Genomic DNA, 27,215 nt, shown 5'->3' on the forward strand with positions numbered 1-27,215 from the left:
ATAAACCAAGTATTGATAAAAACTAAGAAACTAAGTATAGAATTTTTTCGATGCTATTAAACAAATGGTAAAAGGGGTAAATTTCAAATTTTTACCAAGCGCTTAGAGAATTTTATATCGGCTTCTTTATGCTTAAGAAACATTAAGAATTCAAAGTTTGTGTCGTATAAACACTAAGAGAAAAAGACAGAAAAAGAAATAATGAGCTCTTTTTAGCTTAGAATAAAAGCTTTGTTAATGCATCGTGCACATTTTAAAGCAACCTTAATAACTTAAATGCGTTTCCTGGAAAGTTTCCAGAAAAACTAAACAATCATTAATTTATAAAAGGCTTTATTAATGTGTCTATTTTACAGCTGCTTATTTCTTTCAGATTCAAGTTATTTTTCTATAGTTTCACTAATGAATAGAATAGAATGAAGTAAATGATAAATAACTATGTAAATATTCGTAATAAAAATTTGAAGCTAGATTAATTAATTCTATAAAATCTGTTATCAATCATATTTTTAAGCTTTTCATTAGTTAAAATAAAACAATATTATCTTTTTTGAGTGTGTCTGGAGATGCAATAAAAGATTGTGTTGAAAATGTTCGATCGTGTTAAATGCGAAATATTATTTTCAGTTATTCATGATTAGGGGAACAGAAATATAATTTTCTTATCACTTCAATTTCTAAATTTGATTTATAACAGAAATGGAATGGAATTTCATGAAAAAATTGAAAAGTAAAGTAAAAATTGTGAATAATGTTCAAAATAAATAATTTGCATAAGAAAGGAAGACGATACTAGTTTAAGAATGAAATTGACATTTTGTTCTTAAATATTTTATCATGAAATCAAAATTGAATTGCTTCTTAGCATACCATTTAATTTTCCAAATAACTCTGCAATTGCAGTAAAATTTCTATGTATAAGATTAGATATAAAATGGTATCTTTTGGTATTATAGAATTACAGCAGCGATAAAATATTAGCAATATCTACATTCAGTTCACTATTTTATTCCATTCCTCAAATTTAATAGCTGTAGAGGCATCTTACGGTTTCAATTATATACTATGCGATTAATAAATTTTGGTTCCACTTCAAAAAAAAATAGTTTCATTTCCACCCAAACCGTATATATATCTTTAATTTTATTTAATTAAGTTCCTTTTTTTTGTCTGAATGTAGTCCATACCATTTTATTCTAAAACTCTCTCTTATTTCCTGATAATATCCCTTTTTTTATTTAATTATTGCCAACACGGCCTCTAAAAAATTTCTGTCTCCTTTTTTTCCCTCATATTACGAGAGGAGGGAAAAAAGTGGGCCAGAAATCCATGTAGCTTATTAAGATGTTTCAAAGCTATCTAAAATTTCCTTTCTAAGTCAGCACGTGTCAATAGAATCCCTATCGGAATTCTATTATAAAACCACTAAAAAGAAAATTTCTTGCAATTTGCTCTTGTGTCGCAAATTGAGCAGATGTCTTTTTATCATCGTTTCTTCCTTATACAAATTATGCCTCCCTGGATGAAATAAATAGAAGTTATAATTTTACTATCTTATCTTATTTTCAGGCAAGCACTCGCAATATTATGTTTATTTATCTATCTATCTCTATCTTTATCTATCTATCTATGAAGATGTAATATATCAATGCTTATTTTCCATTTTTTACACACACACCTTATCCTAAAGTAAAATTTGTTGATATGCAAGTTGTCAAAACTACTCATGCGACTTTTATGAAATATATATTTTTCATGATTTATAGCCCTTCCGAAGCTATGCTCAACATTCCTCAAGTTCTTCTTAATTACTTTATAATGCCTAAGTGCATTTTTGTTACAGCATAAATAACGCTGCTTAACTCTTTAACAATATATCTGTATATTTAAATATCTTGAAAATATATATGCTAATTTTAAATTAAAGTTGGTCATAAACTCTTTCATGAATTAAGATGTAAACAGAGCGTCCAATAAATTATTGATTCCGCACAATAATAAAAAAAATTAGTAAAGATTTTTTTCCCCAAGAACTGAAAGAATGATTGACAGTTAGACGTTAATTCAATAAGCAGCTGTTTTCAAGGCTAAGCAAGGAAATATCCTCCTTCTAATAAATCTTATTTGCTAAAGATTCTGATGTTTTTTCAAGTGTCCATTATGTTCCCTTCAATCAAATATTTCCGTTAATTAAATATTTTTCGATATTTTGTATTTTAACTTTCCAAACACCACATAATTAATTTCGAGTAATTATAAAATGTAATTAATAAAACAAAATAAATCAATGTGTTGTTTTATTATAAAAATAGTATTTTGTAGTCTGCAGATTATAATTGTTTGAAATAATATGCATGAAAAATGCATTTTATGAAATTATCCATCTTTTTGTATAATAGTTTGTTATTTAAAAAATAATTAGTAAGAACCAATAGGATATGAAAATACAGAAAGCAGGAACATCGGCTCGTTTCTGCAAGTTTTGTCTAATTTATAAATATAAATTTTTTAGTACATATTTAAATTAAATTTCGTTTTTCTCGAGATTTTGAAATTATATATATATATATATATATATATATATATATATATATGTATGTATTTTTTCAATGATTAAATATTATTTTAATTTTTTTAAAACTTAATAATCATTTAATATGTTCTGATTCAACACTTGGGACACTACTTCGTAATGAGAATGAGCGAAATTGATTTAAAATTATCCAATATTTAATTATAAACTAAAAACTAAAGTATAATATATAATTAAAATAATTACTATTTACTAACATCCTAATTAAATTGTTATTTTATTAATTTTTGACTATAGAATTCTAAAAATTACAGAATTTATAGTATACACATGAGTGGCAAAAAGAAGTAGAAATATTTAAGCAAATAATAATAACTTTGCAAATTAATTAAAAAATAATATAAGTATTAAAAATATAGGCAAATACTTGACATAATTCTAAGGGATTTGCTATCATATAAAATAAAGATATTTTAAAGCGTTTTTTGCAGTTTAGTATGTTTATATTTACGATTACAGATTTTTACTACATCATATTATTATTGTGCAACATACAATATCAGTTCACTTTGTTTGAAAAATATTTGAATTTATTTGCAAACATTGCATCCAAATAGTGATTTTTAAAAAAAATACGCTGTCAGGGGGTTAAAGTGGATATCAGTATTATATTCGATATTCATAGAAAAAAAAATCAGGAATTTGCAGTCTCAAAAACGTTACTTTGACTAGAACTTCAGATCCATAACGAAAATAGTCGACATTTTATTGTAAATAAAATAGAACTTTTTGGGGGAAGAATTATAACACAAATTAATTGTAGTGTTTATCGAAAAGATATAACATATTTTTCAGAAAATGTTATAGAAATATTTACTTCATTATTTCATTTTAAATAGCAAATGGAAGACTTACTTCAATGCCATAATCTGCATATTTATAAACCAAGACATATACTTTCATTAAAAAAAAATCGAAATTATTTTAATTGAAGAGCAGCATTATTTATATGTGAAGATTCAATTATTACAAGGGACTATTATAAATCCTTTAATTTTTTCTAAACAAATCAGAAAGTGTTGAAAGCTTAAGACTATCAAGACACAAAATTATAGATTACCCAGTGTTAAATATTAATGCCAAGAAATAAATAAAAAGAAATTTTAAGAGACAGATAGTGGTTATAATTATTATATATAAAATTTCGTATCAAAGTGCATGACATTTTACAGTAAATTAAATATATATATATATATATATATATATATATATATATATATATATATATATATATATATATATATATATATATATATATATATATATATATATATATATATATATATATATATATAAATTGAGGTAGCTAAACTTAAAAACACCAAGTTTTGTGAAAATATTTTTTTAAAAAATCAAAACTTTGCGTTTATTATGGGACATGTAGCGATTAATATTTTTAAAAAGCTATTAATGAGCTTTTGGGCTTTTAAACATATACATATCAAACACTTTTGGAATGAATGGTCCTCTTTTAATGAGTTTTGAAGAGAAAATTAAAAAAAAAAAAAAACATTGGTATTTTTGATGGAGTTTAAATGTTTCAGTTTCTTTAATTGCCTAAACATTTTTTAAATTCTTTGGTAATAAAATGAAAGAAAAAAAGGGTGCGTTAGGCGTACATTTTTTTCTAATTATAACATTTTATAAATGAGAACTTACTATCATTCTTCACACTATTTTTTGGTAAATCATTACCGTTTCCTCAATACATCATAGTTCATTTGATATCTTTCTGCATTGAAATTTTGTGTAATAGATCATTTTTTACTGTAATATCCCGATATAAAATGGAGGTAAATATATATTTGTACGTGACTTTTTCACAAATGTAATGACAATTTTTTATTTAATAGAAATCTGAAAAAGTTTCAATGCTTTGTTATTTATTGTGCTTCAATATTATTTTTTTATGAATTTTTCATTTCACTACAATTTTATAGCAATATTTTACAGAAATTTATGAAGTTAAAAGTTTGTATTTATATTTTCTTCTTAAATTTTCACAACTTTTTGGTTTAGTATTATTTTACTATAGAATAATTTATACGTAATTACGGAACAGGGTCCAGCTTCTATTTTATTTTAGTTTCAAACGTGTAATAAGATGAATTTTAGATAATTGTCAAATTAAATTTAATTACAGTGCAAAGTCAAACCAAACGCATTCCCTTTTACAGCAGATTTCTTGAAGAGCTTCAATTGATTTTAGAAACATTTCTTATAATCTTTCAAAACTGGTTAAACAGAAATGCATTATGCCTTTAAATAATTATTTTGTATTTTGTTTCCAGTGGCTTAACTTAGGCTAATGATTTTAAGTTAAATTTAAAGTTTTCAGTGATATCTTGAGATTAAACTAGAGCATAAATTTTAATTAATTAAAATTAATGATTAAATTAATTAAAATAACTCGTCAGAATATCATATAATACCAATTGCTTGATTTGAGAAAGGACATAAAAGGATATTGTTTAGCGTCGTTACCTTGCTTTTTCGGAATGCTTTCCAAACTATACGATTGAATAGAATATCTTATTTTTAAAGTAAAATTTGGTATTTATGAGGTGAAAATACGCCATTTCTAAAGTCATAAAAGTGATTCCGAAACGCGAATTATGGCTTTTCAATGATTAAATCATTAGTTTGACCTTATTCGCCAGATATTTATCCATGCGATTTCTATCTTCGATATTCTTTTGAAGTATTTATTTGTAAAACTCAAGAACTGTATTATCCCAAAAAATAAGCGTAATATATCAGTTTTCAAATATGGAAAATAACTGATGTAATCTTTATTTCATACATTTTTGAAGACGATTTCTTTAAAAAAAATTCTCAAAATAAATTATTTTTCCTGTAAAAGAACCAATTTCCTTTCGGAAATAGAATATAATTATAAAGTATTTTTACTCAAATTAAATTTTTACAACCCTAAAGTGTATTCAAGGGGAAAACTGTAAATTCTCTTTTGTAAACTGTGTTTTTCTTTGTTTCAGACCTACAACACAGACAGTCAGGTCGGGGATTCTGGTGCTTGTGCCACTGCTCTACTCTGTGGAGTCAAGGGTCGATTTGAAACGGTTGGCCTGGATGACAGCGCTCGTTACGATAAGTGTCAGTCCAGTTTTAACTCCAGGATACCATGCTTAGCAGACTGGGCCCAGGCAGAAGGTAAAGCGAAAGATATTTATCACGTTGGTTTTAAGATAATCTAAAATTCAAAAAGAGAATGAAATGATTTTCTGCAAATAATAATTATTTATTCATCTGATTAGGAGGTCGCATTGTAATTCGCAATTATATTTACATTACTATTTAAAAATATAGAATTGAGAAGGATACTTTTTTATGCGGGGCTTACATTTCAATAAGTTTTATCGAGTTTTGATCTAACGATCTAATCCTGCTCGTTTTTGCATATCCTCTACTGAGAGCTGAGAAATTAATGTTAATTCGTATCTTGATATTTAAATAGTTCATGACATGGAAAATTCGTATGTAATTCATAAGAAAAGTTGGTGAGGAATTCAAAGAACTTTGCATAATGCATATATCAATAATTTGCATGTATCTGTAATGTTTGGTTACTGTTAGCAGTGATTGTGAGATCTACAATCTACTTCGAAAGCAATTGGTTAATTTTGATAGACAAAATAGTGACCTCTTGGGAAAATGTTGGCCTGAAAGATCTCTAGCTGTTGAGGGTAACATGCGGCATTCATTTCTAAGCTGTTGTCTTCGTCTATTTGGAAATAGTTTTTTTTTCTAAATTGAGTGCTATTATTTCTAAAAAAGAAAAACATCAGTATCTCTAAATTGAAATAATTTGCAAATTATCCGTATTATTTGATGTTAAATAAGAAGTCAACATCATTATTAGAAAAACATACTAATGTCAGGAGAATAATGGCTAACAATTATTGCATTTGATAATTGATTTTAATAAAAAAATTATTCAAGAAACACGTTTCACGATTGAGCAATCATTTACAAAGGTAAAATATATATAAGAAAATTTTGAGAATGCCGATAATTCAGAGAGATTCTCTGTTTATTCGGAATATTGTTTTTGCTTTTTTTAAAATTTTTATTGCCATTCTTCAATGCATGGACAATTGAATTAACTGTAGTAATGATTTTATTTCCACGAACCAAATTAAATTTTATAAAGGTCTTAACGTTAATCACTTTACCATTTTTTAAACCATCAGTTAGCTCACTGGTTTTCCAGATTCTTTCCTATCCATATAGCCCTTCAATCGTTTGATTAGAATTAAATCCTTAAACATAAAAATTGATACTGTATGGAACTTGAAGCGCTATAATTAATGACTATTGAACTATCATGAGTAAAGTAGATCATTGTGATACAACGTAATGTCCTGTCAACTGTAAGCCTGTCCTCAGCATCTTATCCATGGGGGAACAATATTTTTTTCATGATGGTCGTACTCTGTTCGTGGAAGTATTCTTTCATGGTTCTTAAAATATACAATCCTGGATTTGTGCCCGAATTGGAAAATATATGAACTATTTCCACATCGATCCATGATAGCTGTCTATGAATGACACACAATATTTGATCATTAAATAAGAATCTGTTTTTGTGATGCATTTGTGAGCGTGGTTTAGTCATAAATACACAACTATCAGATATTAGTTCTAAATAACAAAACATTTCATTTAAAATAACTGCTATCAAACCAGGAAATAGATTTGACTCATCGAATAGAGTTCGGTTAGAATCAAAGAACTGACAAACTTTTATGAATATAACATGATATGTGATGTGAAATGAGAGCAAAAATAGGAATGAATTAATTTTTTTAACTTAACTTAAAATCACAAAAGCCGGCAAACAGAACATGGAATTAGTACTAACAAGGCGATGTAACTTAAGTTGACATAGTACGATATAGATATTGATTATCAGCAAATAGATAAAAGTAGATAATACTAGTGTAAATACTTACCCTCAAACCCTTTAGACTTTTTTACAAATGCTTATTACCTCGATTATAACATTTTCGAGAAGTTGCAGATAAGTTTTGGACCTATCTGTATATCTTTATGTTAAATTGTTGTCATTTGTTTATCTTTCCATCTGAAACGAATTAAAGAAATAGTGGAGTTTACTCATTAAGTAAAATCTGTATTTCCTAATCTGTAGTTCTGTAAAATATCATCTGCGAGTAAAAAAATTTCTTTTTGAAAACATTAAATCATTTGGTTTGGTTCTGAGCTAGATTGATGATCTATCCAAATATAGAATACCCTGAATTTAATGCATTTGTCAGTCTTATTTTCCGTATGAAACTAGACGAATTTTAATCTTAGTAACTAACGATAAGAAACATTTAAATGTTTGAGGTTGGAGTGGATTTAATGATGAAAAACAAATAAAGTTTTACATTTGTTTGCAAAAAGTGATATTTAAACTATTGCTTAACTCTAAGTTAACATTTTAAATATTAATACTCTTATGTTTTACAGCACTGGTTACAAGCAGCTCTTTTGAAATGCAATTTTTACGCACTTCGAGGAATTGCATACTTATTCCATTAAAATTGTCCTTGTAAACCACATTTAATCTTAGCCTATAAACTTTAGGTGATTAGCTGAATTGGGAAATTATTTATTATCTTTAATAGTAATTACAGTTCTAAACCATAGCATGGGAATTCCATTAACGAAGCATTTTTTAAGCATTAAATTGTAATACTCATTAAAGTCATGTTATTTTAATAATAATTTACATCTCACCACAGAGCTATTAAAATCATTTCATTTATGGTATATTTTATGGAAATAATGGGCAAATATTATAAACTGATAGCTATGGTAGAAGGAACTACAATCCAAAATCACTCTTAAGATGATATCCAATCACCAGACTTCACATCTTCTGAAGAAGACAGAATGGATGCCCGATGCTTGTCTTTATAGAATGACAAGCATCAGGCAACATAGATATCTGTGTTATTATAATATGCCGCACATATAATATATACGCAAAATAGTAACATGTTTGATAGAACAAAAATTATAAATTATATTTAGCATATAAGCACTTGAGTAGTCATAAGCAATAATGAAAAGTAAACGAGTACAAAACTAACATCACCTTTAAATGCTACATTATTTCATTGTCATTGTCCAAGGGATGACGTCAGCAAAAGGAATAACAAGGATGAAAATGAAACTGTTGATGATAACTCAAATCCATGTTCAAACTCCATAATATTTCTTAGTGTTAATTTATGTGGAATGTAAGTCTCATATAAACTGTGTGCGTAGATAATATGACTTGATTCCATCAATGACATAAAATTATGAAATTAAATATTTTATGAAGCATTGAAAGCAATTTAAATTTTTATTGCAATAATTCAATCAATCACTGAGAAAAAAGCAAAACATTATTAAAAATACCGAAATTTCGAACAAAAAAAATGAAAGACAAATTAACTGGTATTGCAAAATTACTTTTTTAAAATATATTTTAAATATGGGTAAAACGCATTTTCCAATAATAATATTTATGGAAGCCATCACTTGAAACCTCCAAAGTGTCGATCAATTGCCGATTTTGGTAACTATAGGTTAAACTGTCTGTGCTGTAAAGCTTTGATACACATACATATAGAGAGAGAAATATTTTATTTACTATGATCTTTTTGGCCGAATTTCTGTCGACTCTAAATTCAATTTAACTGAAGATTATTTAGTATATATCAACTTTAAATAAGTTAAATGTTTTTTGTACTAAATTGATATGACAGTTGACAGAGACAGAAAGTCGTTTCAAATATTATTACATTACACGACGTCATCGTTTGGAAAATCTGTCACAAAATAATCATCAAAGAGTCAAAACAGATTTTGAATGTAGCTAAATTTAAAAAAAGAATTCTTAAAATTACTGATGGTAAGTTAAATAAAAATTAAATAATTAATTCTCAATTCTTAAAATATCAATTCATTACCATTTTACATCATCTTTAAGCTATCAATTAGTTTGTGTAATTTATCGAAGAGTAATTCCCATAATTTATTCATTCTTTCTTTTTTTACAATTAGTGTTTTACATTTATTATTATAATCATAATTAAAATCATTGTAATCATATTCATTTCCAAAAAATACTTTCATTGTATTATTCACTGGTAGTTTTGCAGTAATTATATATGAACAATCACTATAATTGAGTTGAAATTTAATAACTACAAACGCCGGGGTACATAAAAATTCGAGATTTCCTTGTGCGTTAATTTAATATTGATATATAAAAGACCTTTATACCTTTTAATTTCTTAACAGACATTTTGCCATTTCCTAAATTAGATAGAATTTCAGATATAGTAAGGAACATTTTTTCATTAATTCTATCTTCAACTATTCAAAAATGCACTGTTTGTTACATATGGGAACAATATCTAGTTGAATATAATTAAAGGTTTATAAATGTTTCATGTTTTGCTTTCTTATTAACCACCTGCTTGAGATGTAATTTTGTTTGCGAAGCAATTATACTCGGATTTAAGAAATTCAGTAATATATGTTCTTTCTGTAAATAAATGTCAAGTATGAAGGTAGTTTTGATTAAATGAATATTTTTCTTTAAACAAAAAAATAATTTTAACGATAATTCATTAAGTGTTATTCTTGTACTTACACTTGTATTTAAATCTAAATAATCAAGTACACGAAATAAATTAAGTATTTTTGTAAAAGTTATTAAAAGAAGATCTTTTATTATTTTGAAAACGTATCTTGTAAAAATACATTAATCATATTTCAGAGATTCAATTAATTTTGGAAATAACTCTAATTGCTACACATATTATGTTCCAGTAAATTTAATCTGAGGATAAATAATTATTGAGTCCAGAAAAATTGAAACATATTTAATTAGTGGAGAAATATTTATTCCTTAAGTTTGTGGTGAATGCCTATCATAAATCATTTATATCTATTATAAATCATATTAGATATCTGCAACTACAGGTTCCGGTGATTCCTACTGATTCTACGGTGATATATCTTTAATCGGTATGGAGTTTTGAATCTAAAGCATGCTTCCGCCGCAACTATACAACAGAACGAATATTGTAGAGTTGGTTCACCCTAACGTTGCAAATGCATATGTTGTAGGGATGATTGTTGATTTATGATTATTATATACAGCTCTAGCATAGATTAATTTTAAAAGTCTAATTACTGTTTCATTTATTAGAAAAGTTCTAAAAATGAGTTAAAACATTTAACATATGGCAATTTTAAATTTAAAAAAATGTGTGCAAATTGATTGATTTCGATGCTGCTGCTATGTTTACATTATGTCTTATATTCCACTGCTTTCATATCAAACATTTTTCTTTTGGCAATTATATTTTTTTTCAATAAAAATTTTTCTCAATTGGAGATTATACATTAATGCTAAAAATCATATTACTCATAAAATATAAAAAAATTATTTAAATTTATAATATTGAATAATATATTTTACGAAGAAAGTACAACTGTTTGATCGATTTTTATATTGAAACAATCCTTATTTGACTTTGTAATTATCTATATAGCAAATTAAAGCCTAAATAAACCTACACAGTCGAAAAAATATCACTTAACGTATAATTACATTAGACAGCAATACTGAAGATAGAGGGGAAAAAATACCTCACCTTCTAAACAGTCTCCTACTTATTACCTTTGAAGTAATTATAGCACAACGTGATTGCCATTCGTATCAGCAACACGCTAACGTATCGCAGATTGCTTCTTGATTACGCAGACTTAGCGGAAGAAAAAAAAATGACACCAATTCAGGAAAAAATCTCGCTTTCGTATATATTTAATTATAGAGATGGAATCCGTCATTCCTTGCAGTTGAAAGTAACTTTCTTCCAGCCAAGATTAAGAATCCTGTAACCGAATACTTATTTAGGCCTTACAGGTCCCGGATTCAATTAATTCTCATCTTAAACTTCATCTCGTCGCAAGAGATTGTGGTCTTTTTGCTCAATCTTTACCGAAAGTTAATTAAATAAAGGTTGTAAACTCACAGAGGTAGATGCTGGGAGGTAAATAATAATTACATTTGGATTCGAAAAAGCAAGCACTGTAGAGTTGAAGATTTTTTGTATAGAGCATAAATGTTGGACAAATAAAGATACAATGTTGTAGCGTTTAAATTATATTTTTTTTTATCGAAGTTACAAAATTGTAACATTTGTTTCATTTCCAATGTGTTACGTTATGTATAATTACTTTTGGATGATTTCGAATGATGGATTAATCATTTAACCAATTACGGAGTCATTTATAATTCAGTGCAGTATTTTGATATAAATTTGAGTTTGCACATTAGCCAACTAACTCAAAATCAGTCGACCAAAGCGTAACAGATTTACTTCTCTTTCGATAACAACGCAAGTTATGGGACCCAAAGGCTATAACATTTCCAAAGCTAAATAAGGAATGAAATTTGTATCTTTACACTCTATTTAAATCATTTTCAAGAAGAAAAAGACTTTTTTGGAAAGAAATTCAATAAATTTTTGCTTGAATGATACAAGCCAGTTTTTCATTAAATTGAATGATTTCAATCCCTACTTTCTAAAAATGGCGCTAAATCCACATTTTCAATGCACATAAATCATATATTGTACATATGTGTATATTTTACATACGTGCAATAATACATTGTACACATGTACATAATACATATATGCAGTAATACATTGTGCATATGTATACAATAATGCATTGTGCATTTATACATAAAAATTGTACATGCTTAAGGTAAATGTACATTAATACGCTGTTTGTTCAATATGCATTAAAACATATTTCTTATAAAATCAAGCATGCTGTGTTAAAATTAAAATTAGTATGAATCTATGCATAAAGGCAATGAAAAAACAAATGGAATTTCCCGATAAAGATGAACATTCTGCTGATATGCAAAATACATTCTAAGCAATACACTCAGATGATAATTATTTTAATTCTAAATAATTTATCATAATAGTCAAATATTTCTTTATGATCCCTTGATATATGATAGTGAGGTTGTCAGATCTAATATATAGATCCTCGTATCAGTGCCAGTAATAGATGAGTGATAGATCATCGGCTCAAAAGTTAGGAATATTACAAAAAATTTTATTAGTAAAATTTTGAATAAGATTACAATTCATAAAAACGTTACCAAAACCAATTATGACATTTTTTTCTATTTAAAACTTACTAAACATTCAATACATAAAATAAATTCTTTGTAGTTTTATCAAATACAAATTATGTTAATATTGAAGAGATATTTTAGAAGATAGAGAGAGTAGTGTTTCCACCATCCACCTCTCTTCTCCATAAACTTCATTCTTCTCCCAAGATGATTTGTAATATCCATTATTCCTTACAGAAAGATTAGGGAGATTTCACATAAGAAGATTGTTCCTTGCAGCGGTTCTTATGGAACGATTGTGGGAAAATTTCTCCAGATCTTTACGTACATCCGTGCAAATCGAAATACTCTTCCATTCAAGTGTATATATATATATATATGTTATCGTGAATGTCCGAAATTGGAGAATGTCGACACTCACTGGTGAATGTCAATATATACCAAATACCTCGGTGAAAGATTGAATATTTTATTATATATTCGATCTGTCACCAATGTATGTCAACAATGACTGACATGATCTGGTGGAGTTCGAAACGAAACACCGATGTCCACGGAGAGGCGACACAACTATGCGAATAGAAGTCCCTGATGTGGACCGTAGTCGTACAGATGCCCGAAATGTGTTGTTGGAATGGAAGACACCGACTTTTATAAATTAGCAAATAAAAATAGTGTTCTCAAGCAGCTAATACGAAAACTAAAATAATTTTAGTTGGATTTTAATCGATTTCAAATATATTTCAAGAAAAGTGAAAATCTCATGTGAAATAGTAAATAGACTATCTACCTCAAACTATTCATTCAAGAGTTTTGCAAGATCCTCTTAATAAGCATTCGATATAATTTAGTTCGTATAGATGTTCAATGGACATGATATATGGACCTATAAACTAGTCTTCAAAAATCTCAGACCAAACATAATTATATGTACTGATGCAGTTCTATCTATCTTAGACGTTATTTAAATAGTAAAGATGATGTCCCGGCCTTGCTGGCTGCTTATAATTTCGGTTGCTTGTGATGTTTTACTGGCAAATCTAAAAGGGAAAATGATATTATTTCCATTGCTTAGTTTAAATAGAGTTTTTGAAGCAACTTGCAAATAAATAAATGAATGCCTTGACTGTAAATCCCAATCGGCAATTCAATGAATCAATTCCATTTAAGCTACTGAAATATTCCGATACGTTTCTGTCGATACGTATGAAAAGGAAAACTAGATTTTCTCCCACTTGCCACTACTTTTTTGATTGAACCCTTTACCGTGGATATAGATTTCCAAACTCGTGATATTCAAATGTAGTCGAAATTCTGGGAATCTAAACCTTATTTTTTTCCGTCTAGGAAGATCTGATTTTCTATAAGGACGAAATTCGCACTTTCCCAGTTTGCATTTTATTTTAGCGACTATTTCATCCTCCGCTTAGAATGGGGCAGATTAATGGCTAGACGTACTAGGGGTGCACTAGAAACCCCGGATTGGAAATTTTCTTCTCTAATCTTGTGATAGCTATTTTTTTATATGTTTTCTTTTTAAAATTAAAATCAATAGGAAATCTCTTTTAATATATTGAAGTCATTTTATAAATTTTGATTTGCAAATATGTAACTTTTAAGTTAAATTTTGGCAAATGAGACTAAATAAATGTATTTATATTCATGAAATTCAATGAATATTTCCATGATTAATATTTTTAAACAATGCAAATTTGACTTGTATGAAAAACTCATATTTGGAAGTCCGTTTTGGAAATAATTTCTGGAGCATTGAATTAATAATAATTTAAAAAATAATGAAAATAATCAATGTCATATACATATTTTTCATAATATAATGAAATGCCTGCATATTTTATCAGCTAATAAATTATTAGTAATTGCATTTCTTGAATGGAAATATTATTGAAAATATTTTATTATCACGAAATGTCAAGAAACAACCTAATTACGTTATTTACATATATTATTTTGCATTTAGAATATTAAACAATATTCATCAAACCTTATTTACCTTAAAATTATATTCGCATTTTTCAAGAAATCGAAGAAGAAGAAGCATGCTGAATAGTGTTATTAAAAATTTTAAATCATCTGCCTATTCATTCCGTAATTTCGCAACTCAATCATTTATAACTCAAGATTTAAAGGGCAAAACATTTATTATGCATACAAAAATGAATAGGATATTAAATAAATCCATCTTTAAATTTTTTATTTAACCGTAGTAGTTATAAATATTTTTTTTAAATAACAGATGCAAATTTCTAATTATTTTTCTTCTAAAGATGGAATTATAATTGAAGAATTAAGAGAACATACTAATTAAAACTACTTGTAAATTATTAAATTAATTTTGAAAGAAAACAAAAATGTAATGAAATAAAATATGAAATATGTGATGCATATTTCAATTGTGAATGAATATATTCAATTCAATTGTATATAGGACAATAGGAATATGATACACAAGCCCAGGGGAAAACTAAGATCTGGTGAATGCTAAAGCAATGCCATACCGAAAGAGGTACCCGAAAGCTCAGCATTATTAGTGTACGACATATTATTAATATATTTTACTGAAAGTTCCAGGGCTTTTATTTCGAAACAGGCTAACAATTGCACTTTAACCCTTTATTTACCAAAGGTACTTTAAAGTATCGTTTAAATACTGCTGATATCTTCACGATGTAACTATTTTTGCGAATAGTATTTGAAAGAACATGTAGGACATATTTTCAATAGAAAGCAGTAGGTGTCAACTAAAAATAACATTAAAAATCGTTTATTATTAATTTAATTAATTAAAAAAATTATCCTGGGTTTACTTTGTACACAAACTTGACTAAAGGTTCAAAAATAAATTTGGAAAATTGATGATAAAATAATTTGATAAATAAAGGGTTAATATTTCATTGAATGACCATCCTAAATGTGTACTACTATTACACTAAATCTTCTCTCGAACTCAGTTTTAAAATCCGTGACTTGCCATTGTAAGACATGTAATAGTAATGTCATCCAAACTAATACAGGGTAAAGGCTTTTGTTTTCAATCAAATTGTAAAGCAGTATTCTAATAATTCATTCATTTGGCGTTGATAACTCTTTAAAGGTATATTTATTTCTGTATATTTCTTTATACTTTTGCAAATACTAAACTCTCTCAATAATCATTCACTTTCACATAACATCCTTGAAGCCAGTCATGCATTCAGTTAGAATCGATCCATATCACTCTGGAGAACCGATTCACGAATGAATTATTCTATAATGTTATTCAATAACGGATACATATGCAATATTTCAATACTTGACTTTCATGCTTGTTAGAACATAATGGATAATTCTGGAAATAATAGCATTCTCCTTCTTCAGATGGTCCATTAAGATGCAATATTCGAATACAGATCAATTATGCTGAGGAACGTGACCATCATATAATAATACACACAGATATCATATTTGATATTAGTTAATGCGTTGGGTTGTAATTAGTTTGTGGTACTAAGCTTGATGATTGTTAACTGTGAAACGCATTATGAATTACAGATGAGGAATTGACTATTAGTTCAATGAAACACGTCTCTAAGTCCATATAAGAACTGCTTATTTTATGCGTTAGAGAAAGCGTTTTATTTGCATTTTCCAAAATACTACACTCAAGTGGTTTAACAATTAAAACTACAAAGCACGAACATCTCTTTACTTATGCGGAATATTTACATTCTTACTAAATATGAACTACTTAAACGTTTTCATCTCACCAGCAAATTTACTATTGGATAATGATAAATACGACTGCTGAATGTTATTAGATTCTTTGACTTCCTGTATATGTGTTAATCGTAAACTTTATTTTAGATTCAACAAGATAAAACTCTCATATAAAAAAAACCCTTAGACAATATCAGAAATTTATATTGGGTTTATATATTGAATATTGTTGCCATGGAAATAGCTCATAAATCGTTAGGTATCTAATAACAAAAATACATTGATAAATTTGGATTTTTGTATGTGTTTGTTTTTTATTTGGAAGATATAACGAATTTTCTGCCATGACATTCATCCTAATTTACCCACATGACTTGTAGCTTAGAAATTTAAATTACTTGACAAAAAATAACTTAAATGAGTTAATAAGTTGGATTAACTAATTTAATTCAAGGAGTTAATTAAATTGAGTTAATCAATTGGATTAATGATAATGGTTAGGAAATGCAATTGTTTCATTCATTAAATAATTCAATTATTGATTCAGGAACACTTGACTTATCGCCCTTATGATTAAAGTTTTTCATGTTTCAATGCGATAATTTATCAGATGTAATTTATAGCCTCTTTGTCTCACAATTGCAACAGCATTTTCAGTAATATCAAAAAGTTATATATCGTTTAAAAGATTGTTTAGCCAGAAATGTGATAAATTAAATTATTTTCCATTATAATTAATTTTAATGTTATAAACGGAAAAAAAAGAAGCACACATTGATTTCATTGATAAAATTGAAGCTCTTGGCCAGCCAATAAAGGGACATCTTGTTATCAATATTTTTCAGTAATTCACTGGGATGGTTGGTCGAGCGTTGGATTCGCGTCCCTTAGGTTGCGAGTTCAAACTCCGCCGGCCGGAGATTTCCCACGTGCTTGGTGGCTAATGGGCGTATAAATCCGTCGTGGTCACAAAGTCCTCCATGTCGCGAGTAATACCACTGGGGATACTGGATCAGGGATGATCTTTCTCTGATTCCGATCTAAATTACGATCTGTGGAGGAGTGAATGAAATCCGCCCAGTAAAAAGGGGTTGCGGCGTGTGTGTGTAGCTAAGACATTTACTTGGCCCTAGATGGCGCTCCTATAACAACATGAGACTCTCTCACACCGGCTTAAAATCGTTGACTTCGTAACAGCGGGCTTGTCCGTGACAAGTGCCATAAGAAACAACAACAAGAAAGAGTAGTCCACTGCATGTTTAGGAGCTGAATGCAGTTTGTTTATTCGAGTAATTTTTCTAATTGCTATTAAGTTGGACACGGTTTATATATATATATATATATATATATATATATATATATATATATATATATATATATATATATATATATATATATATATATATATATATATATATATATATATATATTGCTAAAATGTTAAAAAGAAGGAAAGACATGAAATGCCGAAAATAGTTGACTGATCACCCAAAAACACGGCTTGGTTTTATTTTTGAATATAAAAGCTTTAATTATAATAAAATCAGAAGAAAAAAATGTTATAAATCTTAATATGATCCTAATCTTAAATTTTGAAAGAAGTTTAAAAAGAATTCACTCCCTAGAGGAGAACAAAGCTGGTATAAACAGAATAAGCTGAAAATTAACAAGTAATGCAAGGATAATTAAAAGATTTTGTCAATGTGATAAATATAAATCATCTGAAAATGTACAAAATACAAAATGAAATTGCGAAAGGCACTATGAATTTGAATACTAGAATTATTCAATACAGATTGCAAAAATCTTGTCTGAAAGACAAAATAAGAATAAGAAAAGATAAGGATTATAGAAAAAAATTCTCAATTTACATACAACACAAATTTTGAAAAGATTAAACCGAGCAAAATTCCATAATAATTGGACGGAATTCCACATTAATGGGACAGTGTGATGAGATTAAAATCTCATTATTTGGCAGAAGTGGTATAAAATATGTAAGACGATTAACAGGGAAAGATTTTCAGTCTAATTCTATTGCACTTACTGTTAAAAGTCCAGTTAGAATTATGTTCTGAGATTTTATAATAACAAATAGGCAGAATTTGTGTGATTATTAGGGTTATTGATGCCCAAAAATACATTAGTGAAATACTAAGTTCTAAACTGTTGTCTTCCGAATGAGTTCTTTTCCTACGCAATGTAGAGTTTATATTTCAACTCCAGAATTGAGCTTCGTGACATGTTGCAGCTATATGAAAAAACTGATTTATAAACAATCATGTTTCACTCCAGGAACAATTCAGAACTTATCCCAGTCAAAATTATATGTAACCGTCTATGACACTCATTACACAGCAGCAACCCAGCAATAAAACCTAATTAAATGAAGCAACAATTCAATCATGGTATCACAATTAAACAACAGAAGAACTCCATGAAATAGTGTTGCAATCTCGTAATTGATGCTAAAGATAACCTAATTGATTATTAACTGCATAAGTCAGATTCTTTGCATGTATCCTCATTCCTTTCATACAGATTTTATATATCATTATTTCCATTCCTCTTTTTTTATGACTGCTGTTCCCAATTCGTCTCAAAATAAATATTCTTCCTGCAAATTATTCTACAAAATTCTTAATTTATCTTGAATGTGATGTTTAACTAAAAATGTATTTTTCTTAATAAAACTGCTATAACAAGCCATCAAATCTAAAAAAAAAAAGTACTCTGTACTAACGATTTTCACAATTTTGGCCTCTACTATACAACCGATTTCAACAATACTAAATACGATAATTTATTTATGGTTCTCTTTCTTTCTCACACATACAATTTTTGCAGATTTTGCCTATTTTTTGAATTATTTTTTTTCCATTAATAATGAACTACCTCAAGAAACAAAAGGCAGAATAGGACATTTATATATTATCCGAAGAGCATTTACCATATTAATTCGACACAGATACTTCGATTGAATCGAATATGTCACTTGGAAACTGCGACTAGATTCGGTCATTAACTGTCATCAACTGCTTTAAGTCTCGAGATCATTATTAGCAAATAAGAGAAACTTTGCATTTTATTTCAGAGGCCTGGAAATCAAGCAGTGATTAGATATTTAATGTTTATGAATAAAACTCCAGCTTTATTGCTCAGAATTTTAACAAAACTTGTTTTTTTACTAAATAAAGTGGGTAAAAAAAAGTTTCCGTACGCAACTTTTACTGTTAATGAAAGTTTAATTTTTGACACAAAATATTTTGTTATGAAAAAGAAAATTAGAAAATTGGTTTAACACAATTTCATTTATTATTTATGAATATTATAAAGGGAAAGCATGGAGAAAATAAAATACGTAAATTGAAAGAATCAAAAAGGGCCACAAATAAGAAACAAAAACGTTTTCGTACGATATTTAAATAGTACATGAAAGATCTTTTTCATACTGACCAACTTGCATCTAATCATTCATAGGCCTTCATTTGATCTTTATCACTTCTCTCAAACGTTGTGGCATAACTCCCACAAGTTTTTTTTTTTGTTGTTGTTGTTGTTTCTGGAAAAATATTGCTCCAAATGTTTTCAATGGCTCTTTTGAGTTCAACTTTATTCTTTGCGTCATACGGTTTTTAGTTCAAGACTGATTTCTTCCCATAAATGTTCTACAGGGAGTAAATCGGGAGACTGAGGAGGACTATGAAGCTGTTGTTTAACATGATAGAGACATTAGTCTTGACAAATCTTAAAGGTGTGTTTAGGATTGCTGTCCTGTTAAAAAGTAAAGTCAGTTCCAAGGGACAGTTTCACTGCATGGGTTAAAACGTTTTATTTTAGGAATTCAAGATACATGTACTTTTTCACATTTCTTTCTATGAAACATAAATTTCCGACATCAGCAGTACTCATACACCCTCATACCATGATCCCGCCATCACCTTGCTTCACAGTTCCACATAAATTCTTAATTAACATATGCTGCCTTCGTTTTTTCCAGACCATAACTCGACCAGCTGACCAACGGATATTAAATTTTGATTCATCACTAAAATGGACAGATTCCCCAAAAGATGGAGGTTTGCTTATATACTTCTTTGCAAATTCGAGCCACTTTCGTTGTAGATACATATAACAGGTTTCTTACAGGTCGCACGCCCATTATAACTTTTTTTAATGACATTACTCACCATTTGAGGTGCAATTTTAATGTTGTAATCAACCATTAAATCAGTTGCAAGTTGATCTGCACTAATCCGCGGGATTATCTTGCACCTTACACATGATATTTCTTTTATGCAAGCAATTTCATTTCGGAGGTCTTCCGAATTGATCTTTATCCTCAAATGTTTGCAACTCAAGGTATCTTTCAATAATATTCAGCACTGTAGATTTTGATTTGTTTGTGATTTCACTCATTTTTTTCATAGATAATCCATTTTTCATAACCAAATCACTAACTCTCCAATGGCTTTCTGAACTTCCATTTTAAGACGAACAGCTACAAATTGAAATTAAAAAACTGTTGCTATGTCGTGTTTTTCACTCTGACAAACAATCAAATTTCGAATATTTACTGCGGCTCAGTTGTAAAATATGTCAGAAAAAATTTGCGTATTGCGCACGGAAGCTTTTTTTGCATGATACTTCGTCATTTATCTTAAAAATTGCAAAAACACTTTTTGCCCTTTGTAAAAAAGAGAAAATTATTATGAAACTCCCTTTTAAAGACTCGTATTAACCATATATAAGTAATTTATAAAGATAAAAAGCAAAGAATATGGATTATACCTGTTTATTTTTATTTTAGTTTTTCGTACAGCTCCTTTATATGTTATGCGGAATTAAACTTCAATTTTAATCATAAGTTTTAGATTTTCGCAAATTAAAATTTTTCAGTATGTTGAACACTATGAAAAATAAGTAAATTTGCATATAGGATTATGTTTCGGAAAAGGCAATATGATTCGTTTTTGAAGCTCTGTATACCTTTCATTTTTAGTAATTTCTTAACAAGCAATAAACCGTTTGTTAAAAAAAACCATTGAAATAAAAGAATAACTTATGGCCTGTAATTACTAATAAATATTTATGTGACTTAATTAACCTTAAATACACATTTTTAGGCTAACAGAATATCATCAATTTCTTAAATAATATACATATTTTCTCTTATTTATTAAACCGACTTCTCAACATTTTATTGTAAATTGTTTTGCCTTTAAAAATAGAATTCTAGATTTCCAATTAATAAAGGCCGTAAATATTTTCTATTTATTCGGAAATCGGATGGTATATTCTCTTACCCGTTTAGAGTAATGTGTTTTGACATCAATAGTAAGTGTATTTCATGTCATGTAACATGAACAATGTAACTGCGTAACAACTAATTCTTTTATAATACAAAACTGTTCAGTAAGACACACGTATATTCATTATTAATTAAACCTCACCTCTTGGTTAACTTTTAATTTTCGTTGACAAACTCTCTGCATTCTATCAATTTAGAATACCGCATCTAAGGGCAAATTCTGTACTTTCACTAATTTCTTTAATGGTCTTTATAATTTTTTAAATATATATATATAGGTTTTTATATGAAATATGAGTATTTTTTTAATATTAAGTTTGAAATGTACAAGATATATTTTTGAGTATTAAGTTAAATTTTTTCAGGAATATTGAATTTCTGCAAGAAAATATTTAAATATTTTAACACTATAAATAGTAAATGGTATATTAGTAAAAAAAAGAAGTAAATCTAATTTTACTTAAAAAATTGTTTTTGAAATTACATCGTTATACAAAAATATCTTTACTGGAACTGAAGTTCTCCAGATGAAAATTATGCCATTAATTTAATGTAATTATATATTTTTTAGCTAATTACAATATGTAATTATATATGAAATTATATAAAGAAATCAAGGCAAAAATCCTGAATTGACAATTTTTTTAGGAATATAAATAATTCAAGATATTGTTTCTCTGTAATAAGGAGAAACCAACTCCACATATTAGTAATGTCAAGAATGGCTAGTTAAGAAATTATTTAACATGCATCATGAAAACTGGATTTTCTGCCGCCAAACTATCATCATTTATTCATGTTCTTATTTAAAATCTTGAATGATCAAATTTATAACAATATTACATTGAATTATTTTTTGATGATATAAATTGGGGATTTTATGAATGTTGAATAGTAAAGTCTCTTAAAAAAAGGCAATTTGCTATAGAAAAAAAATAAAATATATATCCTTGTTAAAAGTCCATGCATTGTTACAAAATTAGTGCTTTAATTATGTAGTTATTTTTGGATCAATCGAATCATTTTTTGTAGAGAAAAAACATAAATATATATAGAGTAAGAACACCAAGAAATTTTATATGAATGCATATTTAGAATATTTTCTGTAATATTTTCTTGAATCATTCTAAAAAAGGATATTTTTGGCATAACTATTGATTTCCAAAATAAATCAAATTCATTGTTAACTTCTCGAAACCTTTCCTTAAAATAGCTTACAATATTCCCTAATTTATAGCTTTGACTGGCAATTACTTTTAAGATAATTACATTTTCAGAACTGCTTGGGAATCTTTTAGAATGTGTGTAACTCTTAACGCCATTATACACTGGCGATCTTGATTTGGAGAAATGTTGTAATTTAGCATGAACAGCGGATAAGAACATCAACACCTTAAATGCTCATAAACTGAATCATTATGAAAATTTGCTAATTAACTCACAAATAGTTATAATTTAAGTGTTATATAAGTGAAAAGAATTTAGATGACACAAGAATGACAGAAATTAAACGTCTTGTTGAAAATTAAATAAATGACGAATATTCATAAGAAGATAGCTTAGTAAAAACGGTGTAAAAATTTAGAAAATTTGCTTCATAATAAGTGTCCATTAAAATCCATTTATACTATGATAATTTTTAATGTGTTCATTCCATTTTCAGTTTTTAATTAAACATTATATGGGTATATTTGAGATAGTATAAAATTAAATATAATGGAAAAAAGACGTATCCCTGGAAGAACGATATTAAAAAAGAGGAGGAAGTGCTTTCTGTTTATTTTAAAGTTCGAGGTTTTGTGAAAATTTCAGTTTCTAATCTAAAAACATCTGAAATTGCTCACTTTGGTATCATAAAAAATGATTGAATACTAACACAAACTACACATAAATATATTTAGACTGATTAAGACAGTTGCAAATTTGTTTATAACTATGCTTTCACTTTGAAATAATCTTCACAAGAGCATTTGAGTTACCTCTCTAGTATTTTCAGTTTTTAAAAAGTACTATGATAACGCTTACGATAATATTGCACTTCGCACTCAATTAATGAAAGGATACAGAATTCACATTCTTAAATAATTATGTGGAATAAGATGAATGTAAAATGTATAATTTTACAAATGATGCATTTGTGTCTATCGTGAATGGATATATAATTTTACAAATTCATACCATTTTTTATATCCATATCAATATTAAGGATAATGCAAGAATACTGTACTACTACATTAAGACACTTTGATACAAAGAACCTTTTGTACACGATTATAACATAAATCAAACGACTTTAAATAGTTTAATTTGCTTTCACTACACTTCCTTATTTTTTATTTTATTTCTAACAGCAATTATTTAAGATTAAATAAATATTTTGTCATATGCATTCGAGTTTTGCATTTAAATGCTCATTAGCATATGAATTTGCAATTTAATACTCACGCGTTTTAACAAGTTAAGAATATTATCATTCAGTATCTTGTTGCAGGGAAATTAAAGGCAAACGATTTTCATTTCATCAGACGATTTTACATAACTTCTTACATTTTAAAAAGCAACCCACTGATCAATACTGTACTACTACATTAAGACACCTTGATACAAAGAACCTTTTGTACACGATTATAACATAAATCAAACGACTTTAAATAGTTTAATTTGCTTTCACTACACTTCCTTATTTTTTATTTCATTTCTAACAGCAATTATTTAAGATTAAATAAATATTTTGTCATATGCATTCGAGTTTTGCATTTAAATGCTCATTAGCATATGAATTTGCAATTTAATACTCACGGGTTTTAACAAGTTAAGAATATTATCATTCAGTATCTTGTTGCAGGGAAATTAAAGGCAAACGATTTTCATTTCATCAGACGATTTTACATAACTTCTTACATTTTAAAAAGCAACCCACTGATCAATAATTTCTTGCAAAAAACATGACATGATTAAATTGTCAGCCATTAAAATATCAGAATAAAATCTTTCCGTCTTTTCCCCCAAAATGGTACATTCTTTTCGATTTTGTGTCCAACACTTCCGTTTCATCCCTATTTTTTATTCAAACCACTCACCACTTGTCACAAGAACAAGGGTGAAATTTTTCCACTCGCTTCCCCTACTACCGCGATAGACACAAAACGCTCCAAAATACTCGCTTACGCCCCCTCATGCATTATTCATACCTCACTCGTCACGTCCCCCAAGTCAGGAGGTGCGGGGTCGAAAATTCCATCTATTTAATTACATTATTAATCAATCAGAGAAAGTTTTTAATCCCGGGGAGATGTTCTCATCGGCCTGCGGCGAAGGTGCTGCCACCCTTTCGTTATTAGTTGCTGTTGTAGACATGTGCTCGGAAAATGAAGTTTCCCCCTCCCCTTCTTTTTGTGGGAACCTGTCTCAATATTTAATAAAGGATCCCACTGTTTTTTCCTCGGATCAAATTAATTTAGGACAGCGTAAGTATTCTGTCAAGGGCAAGGGTGGTAAGAGGCGAGGAGTGATAAGAATGTGTGATGACCTGGTGTGGAGATGGTAGTTCCGAACTATGTTCTGTTGATCATTTTTCCGTCTTTTTTTCAAAAATAGTGTTTCGTAAGTGGAACCGATGAATAAATAAGACCTTTTGATATTTTAAGCTTTTATTTGGGAAGTGATGTTGTGTATAAAAGGTATTAAAGATATTTGAATAATTAATAAGAGCAAGATCTGTTTAGACACTCGTTCCTAGATCATAATTTTTTAGATTTAAATTCACTATTAATCTCTATCTCTACAATATCTAATAAAGAAAATTATCTAAATTGTTTTTATCTAATAAAGAATAGTGTGTATATGTCTTGTATATGCTAAGGTACTGTACAATTGATCTAAAACTATAAAATGTGAAACACATATACAGGGTTAGCAAGAAATAAGTTACCCACTTCAAGGCTCTAAAATGCGTTCTATGGTCCAAATAAGATAAAATTTGAACTACAGATTATTCAGATGATGCGCTTTACATTTATTAATTAAAAAATTAGTACAAAAATTCACCAGTATATGGCGCTGTAACACAAATGGCATTTATTTGCATATATTGGAAAAGTAAAACATAATTTGCGTTACAGTGCATGTCTACTACCATTTTTCTTTGTATAAAAAGAAGGCGGATTCTGCACGAACATTAATTTCTTCTCTGTTCATAATGCCTATGTTGCAAGGGCTACTGGGGAAATTGTTCTGCAAGAACCAACAAAACACTCCATTCCATCTCTAAAAGAAGCAGATACGGAGAGGTCCAATGTCGCAAACTACGCAAGATGATGCAGAAACTTGAAAACACTGGGCAACTTGGCATTCTTCCAGGTAGAGGACGGAAAAAAATCTCGTCTTCCAGCTGCGAAAATGTCGCGACCACGCTCATTGAAGCCAGCACTAAGTCGCCGCATAATAGTGTGAGTTTGCTAGTTGTTTCCCGTGTTCTGGATATGCAGTATTCAACAGTACGAAAACACGTACTGCAGATTTTGCATTTTTATCTATACAAAATCAAGTTTGTGCACCTATTGCAGGACGGAGATTAGAGGTCCGTAAAACTTTTGCACTTGAGTTCCTTGTTCGAATGGTGTTTGAAACAACTTGGCCATGGGATATTCTGTGGAGTGATGAGACCCACTTTTGCCTCAACGGGCAATTTAACACCCACAACTGTCGAATTTGAATAGAGGAAAACCCTCACGTTATCCAGGAACAACCCTTGCATCCTGAAAAAGTGACAGTATGGTGTGGTTTTACAGTTACCTTTATCAATGGACCGTATTTCTTTGAAGAGATAACTTCAAATGAAATCCAAACCTGTTTCGTCACTGGACAACATTATCATGATATTCTGAGGAATTTTGTAATTCCAACTCTTCTACAGCGTGGAGGCCTTCAAGACATCATTTTCTTGCAGGATGGTGCACCACCTCATAATGATCGTCGTGTAAAGCGATTGTTAACACATCATTTCACAGAAGCACGAGTTATCAATCGTCATTTCCCAATAGCATGGCCTTCTCCCTAGCCGGACAACACCCCTTGCGATTTTTGGTTGAGGGGTTATTTGAAGGACAATATCTACTGTCAAAGACCATCATCTTTACCATATCTGAAGGACAACTTTCGGCGCCATATTCTTAATATTCCGGCAGACTCACTGCATTCATCTATAGAAAATATGGTTTCCGATTAGAGCATATTGTTGAAAATGAAGGATGACATATTGAGCAATTTTAATTTTTCTTTATTTAATAATTATAAACCTAATTGAGTGGTTTTATGTGTATTGCAACGCCACCGAACTGTAAATTTTTGTACTTTTTTTTTTATTTAATAAATGTAAAGCACATCATCTCAATATTCTGTAGTTC

The 27,215-nt window shown here is 28.5% G+C and overlaps 1 protein-coding gene across 1 annotated transcript in view; it reads left to right on the forward strand.

Annotated features, from left to right (window-relative positions):
- Nucleotides 1-27,215, forward strand: part of LOC129967938 (alkaline phosphatase-like) — a 176,870-nt gene that overhangs the window by 126,956 nt on the left and 22,699 nt on the right. Inside the window, exon 3 of the mRNA XM_056081923.1 lies at nucleotides 5,590-5,764. Within this exon, the coding sequence (XP_055937898.1) occupies nucleotides 5,590-5,764 (175 nt within the window). The remainder of the gene's footprint in view (nucleotides 1-5,589; nucleotides 5,765-27,215) is intronic.

This window comes from Argiope bruennichi, chromosome 1 (genome assembly GCF_947563725.1).
Source record: "Argiope bruennichi chromosome 1, qqArgBrue1.1, whole genome shotgun sequence".
In the NCBI taxonomy this organism is placed as follows: Eukaryota; Metazoa; Arthropoda; class Arachnida; order Araneae; family Araneidae; genus Argiope; species Argiope bruennichi.